We start from the raw sequence: 12,321 nt of genomic DNA on the forward strand, positions 1-12,321 counted from the left end.
CAAGTATAACATAAGATGCAGGCCGGAGTTAATCAATAAACTCTAACAAAACCCATTAAAAACAATGGCAACAAACCTTAAAGAACAGCCAAACCTCTGTAAATAAGCAAAGCAACTGGAATAAGGAATTTGCAAACATAAGAATGGCTCAGAGAGAAGTCCAGCACAGCAATGTAGCTGAACAGAGCCAGAGGGGGCGCTCCCCATTTCTGTCTTCTGGAGCAGGATAGGGGACTCTTCCAGCCAGACTAAAAGAAAGGAAATTAACAAGTAAGGACATTTTCACCATGCTTATCATCCAGCTAGCCCAGGCCGGTGTGGAGAAAAGCTTATATATCCAGCAAAATCGAAGCCCGAGGCCTGTATACTGGCAACAGGCCCCGCCGGGGCAAAAACGAAAGAAAAAAGGGAAAAAGCAAAGTTTTTTTTTTTTTTTTTGCAAATCAAAGAAAAATAAACCCGAAGGTAAAGAAAGAAAAAATAAGGAAAAAAAGCGCGAGCGGGAAGGCAAAAAAAGTGGTTTCAACGGCCGTTGAAAAAACACACGCGTCTTCTTCGCTCCGCGGAAACGAAGAAACTGGGGACCACGCACTCCTCCGTCGGGCGGGAAGGCACTCGCGCACGCGCGGTGCAGCCAACTAGAAACTTCTAGTTAAAAAGGTCCGTACCGAGGGCTCCGTCGGCGACGTCACCCATGTGTTAAGAATATGCTGCCTGCTTGTCCTGGGATAAGCTTATATATCCAGGCAGGAGGAACACAGTGTTCCGTGAACCTTGCCACAGGAACTATCATCTCTGGTCCACAGATTGAACTTGTAAGGCTTCACAAAGGAATGAAGAGAGGACTAATGCCCTCCAGTAACAGATCTCGGACCTCCGGACATGAAGCAGCCTGGGCCCTAGTCGAATGGGTCTGAAGACCAACCAGAACCACCTTATTGGCCAAAATGTAAGCAGCCTGAATGGAAAGACATTCTGTTGAAGGTCTCAGTAGCCATTTTGACTGCAGGAACAAGAATGACTGGGACTCATTTTTATCCCAGTTAGGCCTGGGGTGGGATGGAGGGGGGCTCATGGGGGATCAGGCTCTGTCTGTTCATGGAGGTGGCAGCAGCAGAGGGGGAGGCTCTGTCTGGTCACAGGGGGAGGGAGTGGATGCTGTTCATGGGGTGCGGATGAGCTGGTTTCATTTGCATCTGAAACAGAACAGCAAATTTCAGTCGCAACTGAGAAACCTGATTTTGGTTAGCCTCTGCTTTTCATCTGCTGGGAGGGGAATATAAGCTACTGGCATGGACTGGTCTAGCCAGACGATAAGGAATAGCTTAAGGGATTTCAGCTCAGAGATTTTTATGCCAAGAACTATTACTCAATATGGGTTAAATTTATAAAACATTTCCCATGTGTAAAACATATTTGAAATGCTGTAAATGGATTTTTTAAAAATTGCATGCAAGTATACACACATAATAAACATGTATACTGACAACAGCGGATATATTTTGATGTGATCTGTGTATAAGTGTTCCCAGGAACATAATTTGGGCAGAATGTGATGCACGCATGTATTTTATAAAATATTCATGTACATGCATAATTTACATCTTTGGAGCAGGCGTATATTTATGCATAAGGATTTCAGAGCTACAGGGGCTAGTTTTGGGTGCCTATTTTATAAAGTACATTGCCTTTATATAATAGGAAAGTGTTTGAGATATTTTATAAGAAATTTGTTATAACATTATCTCCCATATGTATATGCACATCAAGATCCAAATCCAGTTTAATTTATATGTCTTCAATCCTCAAAAATCTAAGACATTATAAACACTCTTCATACCAGCAGTTCTTTTCAATCAATGGATATATATTGTTAGCAATAAGAAGATATTTGTCTACTGATGAAGATAGGTATAGAAAGAACACTTTTCTCTTTATATTTGATTTTCTATGTGCAGTAATTAAATTTCACAAGGTGATATATAAGTAGATAACAGAGCAGATGAAAGCTAGGAATCTCCGTCACACTCAGCACTAGCAAATGGTCTTACTTTTCAGATTTATCTTCACAGGGACTTTTAGAGAACATTTTGGGTGATCATTTATTAACCAACTTCAGTCATCCTATCTCAAATTTAGAAAAACATTGGAAGTCTGGCATTTTGCGAGCTTGCTGGAATGGCTACAAATCTGGAATTATGAGTAGGTTTTTTGATGATTTTATGTTTGTTGCTTGTGAATTGTTATATCATTTATTCAATGTTTGCACATTGCTCAGATCCTTTCCCAGATCCTATCCCTCCTTTCATCTAACCACTCCTACATGGTCTAGTTATTGCTAGGGCAGTTTGTGGGCGGAGACTGGAAGGAGACGGTACTTAACAATTAATGTTAATATTCACACCCCTAACTGTATGCAGCCAATGCCTACTTAACTCCTGGGAAGCGGCCTAAGGGACCTTTTTCCTCCCTCTCTCCCACCCCCAAAGGCAGTACAGCTCAGACCAGACTTCCAAGCCCCACCCTAGGACCCCAGGCCTACTTTTTAATTGCTGGTCATTCTAAGGGCAGAAATGAAACCTATTGACTTTCATCACAGTTCCTTGCACAAAATGGTCACCACAACCCCTAGCATCAGTCTCACAGTACTAGCTAGTTTTGTGCAAGGATCCATGATGGGCAGAAGTCTGCATCACCTCTCTCCATAGGAGACTGCTAGACCATCAGGAATTAAAATAGGTAGGCCTGGGGAGAATGTATGGGGGTGGGGGGATGAGGAGGCAAGGGAGGTCAGATTGAGATCAGAAGGGGGATGTGAGGGGAAATGTTTTGTACTTATGTGGGTCTTATCTGATATTCAGCCAGGTTTGTGCAATTTGAATTAGCCCCAGATAGTTAATGCTGATACTGGACATGATCCAGCATTGAATATCCAGGGCTAATTCTGCCCGAGGTAGTCAGCATGTTAAAAAAAAAAAATGCTGACCACCTTGAGCCAACTGTCAACTTATTAGTATCATAATTTTATAAAGGCCCTTGTCCATAAATAAAACATTCCTTATACATGAAAAAGCTTTATAAAAATTACTCCATGCATGATTATTGTCTAGTGACCTGAAAAGTAAATAAGATATGGGTGGCTCTAGAAATGGAGTCCAATTTTGGCTTAACAGTATGGCATTGCCAAAGACTTTGTATAATTGAGAAAAACAAGACACAGGCAATGCAGGAACCTTTGTACAGCTAATGTGCTAATGTAAGTTAGCACCTGAGCATGACCCCTTCTGTGCTATCTTACACAGTCATCATAAACTCACTGAGTTCAGATTTATTTTAATCTGTTGCATCTCTCTGCCCATTATTGTAATGAAATTTACAGCCAGATTCATTATATATTTTCCTCCATTCTGTACTGATGGGAAAAGCCCTCGATGAATTGGGATCTAAGCCTGAAGCCTTTGTTTTCAGAAGACTGTGGAATAGGTCTCTGTTACTCCATCAGTGCCTTTAACTACTTTGCTGAGCAAATCCCACTTTATTATTTTCCCTTTGGGGTGAGGAGAGATTCAGATCTCAATGAAAACCACCATTCCAGCCCTTACTATCCACCACCACACTGACAAACCTAGCTATAGACACAAGAATAATCAACATTAAAACTTATATTTTGAGATTTAGTGGCTCATGTGCCAAAAATCATGAAGCAAGAAGGGAAACTCAGCAACTCAAATTGCTGAACTGGCCAATACCTTTGATGGGGTTGTGCAGTGGGTGTGGGATACAAGCTCTGCCCCTCTCAGTCTCTGGCTGGCTCATGGCTGCAGCACTTACGGAAATGCAAGTAAAAAAAGGTATCGCTGTTTCAGAAGGGACTCTTTGCCCCGTGTTTCTTTTTTTCACATGGGATTTTATTTATATTCCCTATCCTCCTGTAGCTTGTTTATCTGGACACGTTTGGCATCCATGGCTTACACGTCCAGGCTCAATATCTGTGGTCAAGTTTTCTTGTTCATGTCTGTTGTTCCTGGGTCTCTGTTTTGTTTGCTTTCCTGGCCTTGAGCCCCTTAGTTCTTAGCCCACTGGCATATTCAGAACATAACATATCACGGAGGCATTGTTTACCAGAATTCTTCTTGTAAAGAGTTGACCTGAAAAAGAGGTGGGGGGGGGGGGAATTATTTTCTTGTCAACTCAAAGCCAGTCTGAGGCAAGAGCTCAGATTTATTCTCAAGATGAGCTGCATGGCTAGGTTAATACACATTTACATGAATTCCCCACACGATAAAATATTAGATATACTAAAGTTTTAAAGAAGAATCCTCTATAATAAAACCATAAGAGTGCATGCGCACTTAGGATGGCGTGTTCCCTGACAGCATGATGTGTCCCTCCATGCTGAATTCCATTTTCAAATGTAGAGGCAGGGAACATGCCGGTGACTCCCCCCTCCTGCCCTCACTCACCGCCAGAGAAACCGCTGCCACAACCGATGATTCTATAGGCGATGAAACGGGGGAAGGGGGGGCACAGGCGCTCCTGCCAGTATCTACTTCTCCCCCTCTTCCCTATCGCCTGCTCACCCGCCTGCCGTGTTTAACTTCAAAGAAAAGCGCTGCACCGTGCTGCCGCTGGTCTCGCCGTCTTCTCTCCACTGTGGCCCGCCCTCTGACAACTTCCTATTTCCGCCAGGGCTGGCCAAAGTGGACAGATGCTGAAGCCAGCAACAGCGCGACACAGCGCTTTTCTTTGAAGTTAAACACGGCGGGCGGATGAGCAGGTGGGAGGGAGGAGGGGTAGATGCCGGCAGGGGTGCGTTACAGAGTGAGGGAAGCGGGGGGGAAGGGAGAAATGGATGTGGAGGAGGCAAGATGACTAAAAATTACGCCAGATGTACACCTGGCAGGGCCTCTGCGTGTGTGGATCGCCGGACTTGATGGACCGAAGGTCTGATCCGGAGATGGCGCTTCTTATGTTCTTAAGAAGGGGAGAGGGAAAGAAATTCAGGGAGGGAGAGATATGGACAGAGGAAGTAAGAGAGGGAGAGATAGACATGAGGTTCGTGCCAGAGGGCCAGAAGGGGTGCTGATGGACATGGGGGGGAGCAGGGAAGAGGTGCTGCTAGCCAGGGGGCGGCGGTAAAAGGAAGGGAGAAGGCCTACTGCTGGATAGGGGGAGCAGGGAAGAGGTGCTGCTGGATAGGGAGGAAGTAAAACAAAGGGAGAAGGGCTGCTGCTGGACAGGAGGAGCAGGGAAGGGGTGCTGCTGGACAGGGGGGAGGTAAAAGAAAGGGAGAAGGGCTACTGCTGGACAGGGGGAGCAGGCAAGGGGTGGTGGTGGACAGCTGAAGAAAGAAAGAAAGAAAGAAAGAAAAACAGACAGAAAGCGGCCAAGGAGAGAGAGAGAGAGAAAGAAAGACAGACACACACATCTATTCTAGCACCCATTAATGTAACAGGCATAAAGACTAGTAAACTATATAATCTTACTAGCAAAGCCTAAAAAATAGAGAGAGAGAGTATGACCAGAAAACAGTCTAAGCACATTAGCAATTAAATCAGTAGAGACTGCACAAGTTTCAAATAGTGGGGGAAAAAAAAGACCTCAGATATCTTGCTCCAACAAGCCAACTTCAAGAGACTGAATATATTTTATATATATAGGAGCTTCTCCAGTCATTGGTCAAAAAAACTCTACTTTAAGTATACCACTCTATTACAGTCTTCAAAAAAATTGCAAAAATGTATCTTTAAGCATAGATTTCAGTGCCACAATCATATGGATCATTCACAACTTACAACAATAACAGTTGAAAAAAAAGCAAAGTCCATTTATTTTCTTTATCTTGCATTCACAAAAAGACCAACAGCAGCTCTGTTTCATCTCCAGCTTTATCAAGGGCTGCAACATTAATTCTCTATCAGCAGTCTTCGCCAAACATAAAAATTCTTTACCCTAACTAAGGGATTGCACCAAATGGCTCAAAACACTGAAGAAATTCCATAGATAGCTTTTAGGGACGCCGATCTCAGAAGGAGAAGTGCATGGAGGGTGATAGGAAGTAAATGAGATAAACCTTTGCTATAAGAAAGAATCTTGCTATACTATGCAGGAAGAACAATTCTACATATGTTGGCATTATGGGACAGTGAAAGTGTCATACATGTAGGAATCAAGCTTTGGTTACGGTGGAAGATGAGCTTTTCACTGAATTAAATTACATCAGAAAGAATGCCTGTTTCTAGTAAAGCCTTATCTGTGCGTTTATTTGGGAGACAAGTTATAGAGGACCCACCAAAACTCATTTCAGGCTGTTCTTGGAAATTTTAGAGCAGTTCTCTCCAACTTGCAACTCACAACATAGCAATACAGATTCACACTCTGCCTCTTTTCCCTTTCCCCTCCTTTACTAACTCCTTTTTGTCTTATGGTACTATGTACCTCGAATAGCCTTCTTGAGTTGGTGAATCTGCTCTGTCCAAGTTGAAGTCCTGATTTGAAATCACTTTTAAATCTAACTCCCCTCCTCCTCCACCCCAAACCGTACCCAATTTTGGCCCTCTCAGGTTAAACATATTATACTTTAGTAGTTAAAATGATTACTAGTAAAGTATATGTCATCTGTGTATCTTAACTAGATTATAAGCATCAAGGAGCAAGAACCATCTCGATTGTATGCATCCATCTAGCTCTGTGTATGACTGGAAATGCTAAAGAAATGTCAAGCAGCGGCATTTGAGTATTATGTTTTATTTCTCGACACTGAAATTCATCTATCACAAGCTGCGCAGTTAAGATCTGAACTTGTTTCGAACAGCATTTGTATTAGTGATGGAGAAAACCTGAACCTTTGTAGTCTTTGATACCATATATGCAATGCATGAGCCTGAGAACACACAAGTCCTTTTTTCAGATGTGATTTTAAGGCTGAGTGAAGAAAGCATTCATAGTCAGAGCATGTTGTGGGGTTGGAATTCCTACAATAGAGGTTTGTGTACACCTTCTCATGCCTTCTACTGCAGGATTCACACATCACATTTACTAGATACAAAGGCTTTATTCCTTAAGTCCTAGTCACCTTTGCTAAAGGTTCCTGCAGAAGTATGAAGATCTCAGCTTAAGACATGATGGACAAAATAGTTTTAATTTTACAGAGGTGAACTGAAAATGGCCACAGGTGGGAAATGTATTTCCAAAACAGTATAAGACACATGGCCTATAAGGGTCCTGTCAAGATAGCGTGAACTATGCCTTGGCACCCAGACTCAGCACACACCTGCCAAAATGTGTCCTAAAAGCTAAAAGCTGTAAAACCTAGGCCTATGTGCAGCCGGACTGTGCATGTCTTCCTATCCCTTGTGAGAAAGAGAGCCCATTCCGCCCCATGGTCTGCAGGTAAGCCAGGTGTATGGCAGGATAAAGGTCACCGTAAAATCTGGCTAATCACCTCATTACCCATGGGATGGAGGACAGGGTTGTGCAGCAGCCTGGTAATTGGCTGCTGTCAGCTGCAAAAGCTCCTGCTAGAAGCAAGAGGCCAAATGCAGAAAAGCTGCAAAGCAGACACCTGTAATTAAAATGCAGCCTTCAGAGAGTATTGAGCAGACACTGCCACTGCCGACATGAAACTCAGGGAAAGTCTTAGCATAGACAAATTATACTAGTGCTCAACTACAGGTACAAAATGCTGGGTCCTGAGTTAGGAGTCAAACACCCCCTCCCTCGCCTCCCCCCCCCAAAAAAAAAAATCATGGAGCTTTGGGCAGGAACATATGAAGTTGCCTCCACTGGGTCAGACCAGAGGTCCATCGCCCCCAGTGGTCCGCACCCGCGGCGGCCCATCAGGTCCATGACCTGTTAAGTGGTCCCTGACTTTCCTATAACCTATTTCTACTTTCTATCTGTACCTCTCAATCCCCTTATCCTGCAGGAATTTATCTAAACCTTCCTTGAATCCCAGTAGTGTGCTCTGCCCTATCACATCCTCTGGGAGCGCGTTCCATGTCTCTACCACCCTCTGAGTAAAGAAGAACTTCCTAGCATTTGTTCTAAACCTGTCCCCTTTCAATTTCTTCGAGTGCCCCCTTGTACTTGTGGTTCCCCATAGTTTGAAGAATCTGTCCCTGTCTATCTTCTCTATACCTTTCAGGATTTTGAAGGTTTCTATCATGTCTCCTCTAAGTCTCCGCTTTTCCAGGGAGAATAGCCCCAGCTTTTCCAACCTGTCAGCGTAAGAAAAGTTTTCCATACCTCTTATCAATTTAGTTGCTCTTCTCTGGACTCCCTTTTTGAGGTACGGTGACCAGTACTGGACACAGTACTCCAGATGCGGGCGCACCATTGCACGATACAGCGGCATGATGACTTCCTTTGTCCTGGTCGTGATGCCCTTTTTGATAATACCCAGCATTCTGTTTGCTTTCTTTGAGGCTGTCGCACATTGTGCCGATGCTTTCATTGTTGTATTCACCAGCACCCCTAGGTCTCTTTCAAGGTTACTTACCCCCAGCAATGATCCCCCCATCTTGTAACTGTACATCGGGTTCTTTTTCCCTACATGCATGACCTTGCATTTCTTTATATTAAAGCTCATTTGCCACTTTTTTGCCCACTCTTCCAGTTTCGTTAGGTCTCTTTGCAGGTCTTCGCAGTCTTCCGTGGTTCTTACCTTGCTGCAAAGTTTGGTGTCATCTGCAAATTTAATAACCTCACATTTCGTCCCCGTCTCCAGGTCGTTTATAAATATATTGAACAGGAGCGGTCCCAGCACCGACCCCTGCGGGACTCCGCTCGTGACCCATTGCCAGTCTGAGTAATGGCCCTTTACTCCAACCCTCTGTTTCCTGCCTGCCAACCAGTGTTTGATCCTTCGGTAGCCATCCCCTTCCACCCTGTGGTTCCACAGCTTTTTAAGCAGTCGCTCGTGGGGTACCGTGTCGAAGGCTTTTTGGAAGTCAAGGTAAATGATGTCTATGGGTTCCCCCTTGTCCATCTGGCTGTTTATCCCTTCAAAGAAGTGCAGTAAGTTTGTGAGGCACGACCTTCCCTTGCAGAAGCCGTGATGGCTCGTCTTCAGCTGTCCATTGTTTTCTATGTGCTCGCAGATGCTGTCCTTAACCAGTGCTTCCATCATCTTTCCTGGTACCGAGGTCAAGCTCACCGGCCTGTAGTTTCCCGGGTCACCCCTCGATCCCTTCTTAAAGATAGGCGTGACATTTGCTATTTTCCAGTCCTCCGGGATCTCCCCAGTTTTTAAGGATAGGTTGCATATTTGCTGTAGTGTTTCCGCTATTTCGTTTCTCAGTTCCTTTAGTACCCTTGGGTGGATATCGTCTGGGCCTGGTGATTTATCGCTCTTCAATCTATCTATCTGTCGGAGGACATCCTCTTGGATTACCTCTATTTGCTCCAGTTTTTCATCTTGATCCCCACTTATGATCTCCTCGGGTTAACATTTTCAGCCCTGTGTGCCACTGCTGCCAAAGCAGCAAATAAGTTACAGATCATCTGAGAAGGGAAGGAAAATAAAACTAATATGAGAACATAAGAATAGCCTTACTGGGTCCAGACCAATGGTCCATCTAGCTCAGTAGCCCGTCCTCACAGTGGCCAATCCAGGTCAGTAGTATCTGGCAAAAACTCCAACAGTAGCAACATTCCATGCTACCAACCCCAGTAGCCTATCCTCACGGTGGCCAAAGTAGCCCGTCCTCAAAGTGTGTGGCACAGTGGATGGAGCTACAGCCTCAGCACCCTGGGTTTGTGGGTTCAAACCCCACACTGCTCCTTGTGACCCTGGGCAAGTCACTCAGTCCTCCATAGCCCCAGGTACGTTAGATGGATTGTGAGCCCACCAGGACAGAAAGGGAAAATACTTGCGTACCTGATTATAAAACCACTTAGATAACCTTGATAGGCGGTATATAAAAACATAATAAACTTGAAACAGTAGCCAATATGCCTCTGTATAGGGCTCTGGAACCTCTGCACTTTAAGTACTATGTACCGTTCTGGTCGCACCATCTGAAAATGGATTCTGCAACTCAGATATACTAACATTTACATACAACAGACTCAGACATACTAACATATATACATATAAATACAACTGAAGACTGGAAGTTTGTGATTGTGAGTCCACTTCTGGAGTTCCCCCAATCTTTGAAAATCAGTCGTAGTACAGTTGAGTTGAGGGACCACTCGTGAGATTGTAGGATTCTGCTCAGCTTGTCTGCCAAGATATTCTGCTTCTCTGTTAGGTACACTGCTTTCAGGAAAATGTTGCATAGGATCGCCCAAGAACAGATATGGTTCGCCTCCTGGCATAGAGGGTGAGAGCCAGTACCCCCATTGCTTGTTTATGTAGTATATGGCTACTTGGTTGTCTGTAGGGACAAGAACCACTTGATTTAGAAGGCGATCTTGGAATGTGCATAGAGCATTGCATATTGCCTGAAGTTCTAGGAGACTGATGTGAAGAGTCATCTCTTGAGAATTCCAAGTTCCAAGTTTATTTAAAATTTGATATACCACCTTATCAATAGTTTCAAGGTGGTTATACAATAAAATCAGGGGGAGGACAAATAATAACAAAGACATCATCAATTAAGACAGTGGACAAATAAGACAAAAGGACATACTGAAACAAATGGAAAAAAGGAAGAACTACAATATAAATAAAGGAAAGAAAGATGCATAGGCAAATACAAAAGGTAAGGGTAACAACATATCAGTCCAACTTAAGTGGGCTAAAAGTAAATTTTTATAAAATCATTAAAAGGACAATCAAACTTGGAATGCGTCTTTAAAAAGGAATGTTTTAAGAAAAGATTTGAATTTCTTCATGGATTTCATCTCTCTCAAATGGTTAGGCCATTGAATTCCAAAGGGAGGGAGCAACAACTGAAAAGATGGAATTTCTCCTCGTATTGATGTGTCTGAGTGATGGAACTACTAATAAATTTTGATCAGAAGATCGGAGGGTACCTGAAGGGGCTGTCCGGTTTTTCTTGTTTTAAATGCCAGCAGTAATGTTTTATAAGTGATATGGTGAGCGATGGGGAGCCAATGGGCTTTGATCAAGAGGGGAGTGACATGGTCAAATTTCTTGGCCTTAAATATGATCTTGACCGCAGTATTTTGGATTATCTGAAGACGTCTGATCTCTTTTTTTGTAATTCCATGGTACAATGAGTTACCATAGTCCAGGCAGGAGATAACCAAAGAATGAATAAGAATATTTAGAGAAGAATTATCAAGGAGGTTAACTAGAGAACAAATCATCCGGAGGTGATAAAAACATTTTCGAATTACTGTGCTTATATGGTCATGAAAGTTGAGGTTCTCAGCTAGAGTAATTCCTAAGAGTTTAATAGATTTGACTAATTGTACTGGAACAGAATAAAATTTAATTGGGGAGATCAAAGAAGATCCTTTTGGAAAAACCATAGCTTTGGTTTTTATTGATGTTAAGTGATAATATATTAGTGTTAAGCCATTCACCTATTTTTTCCAGCTTTTGATTGATATTGAAGATATCTTCAAGGTTATCCAAGTTAATGGGATGAATTAATTGGATATCATTGGCGTAGGCATAGATAGTGAAGCCAATTGATTGTCCGAGGGTAATCAAGGGAGCAAGGAAAATATTAAAAAGCAAGGGAGAGAGGATTGATCCCTGAGGAATACCAAAGTTGATTGGGTAAGATTCAGAAAAGGAGCCATCAAATGCTACTTTTGAAGAACGATCTTTAAAATATGAGATAAACCAGTCTAATATTTGATCTGATATTCCTATTTCCTGTAATCGATGAATGAGTAAGTGATGATCAATTCTGTCGAAAGCCAAGGACAAATCTAAAGAAATGAGAATGACTGAGTTGTAATGATCCAAGTGATATTAGTAAGAAGACCAATGAGGGAAAGTTCTGTAGAATGATGTTTTCTAAATCCGGTTTGGTTAGGGTGGAAGGCATTGGTGGTTTCCACAAAGTCGGAAATTTGGTTAAAGACCACCTTCTTGGTAATTTTGGCTAGGAAGGGAATATTGGAAATTGGACGATAATTTGTGTTGTCAGTAGCACTAACTTTAAAGTCTTTGATGATTGGGTGAATAATGGCTTCTTTCCAAAGTTTTGGTATAGAACTTGTGATTAGATTAGTGGAAACTAAGTCAAATATGGATGATCCAAAGAATGCAAAGTATCGTTTGAGGATAAATGGAGGGATGACATCTGTACTGGAATCCTTTATATTCATCGAGTTAATGATTCACTGGATCTCGGAACATGTAGGAATTCTGAAATGAGAACACTTTGAAAGGGA

General features: G+C 42.8%; 1 protein-coding gene across 6 annotated transcripts in view; it reads right to left on the bottom strand.

Annotated features, from left to right (window-relative positions):
* Window positions 1–854: 854 nt before the first annotated feature.
* DDX31 (DEAD-box helicase 31) overlaps window positions 855–12,321 on the bottom strand; it is a 122,201-nt gene continuing 110,734 nt past the window's right edge. For 5 of the 6 annotated variants that reach the window (XM_033960635.1, XM_033960636.1, XM_033960634.1 and 2 more), the window contains exon 21: window positions 856–4,148. In XM_033960635.1, the coding sequence (XP_033816526.1) occupies window positions 4,010–4,148 (139 nt within the window). In that variant the 3' untranslated portion in view covers window positions 856–4,009. Of the gene's footprint in view, window positions 4,149–12,321 lie in introns of all 6 variants that reach the window. The other variant, XM_033960638.1, reaches the window with a different exon arrangement.

The sequence above is a fragment of the Geotrypetes seraphini genome, chromosome 10 (assembly GCF_902459505.1).
Source record: "Geotrypetes seraphini chromosome 10, aGeoSer1.1, whole genome shotgun sequence".
Taxonomy (NCBI): Eukaryota; Metazoa; Chordata; class Amphibia; order Gymnophiona; family Dermophiidae; genus Geotrypetes; species Geotrypetes seraphini.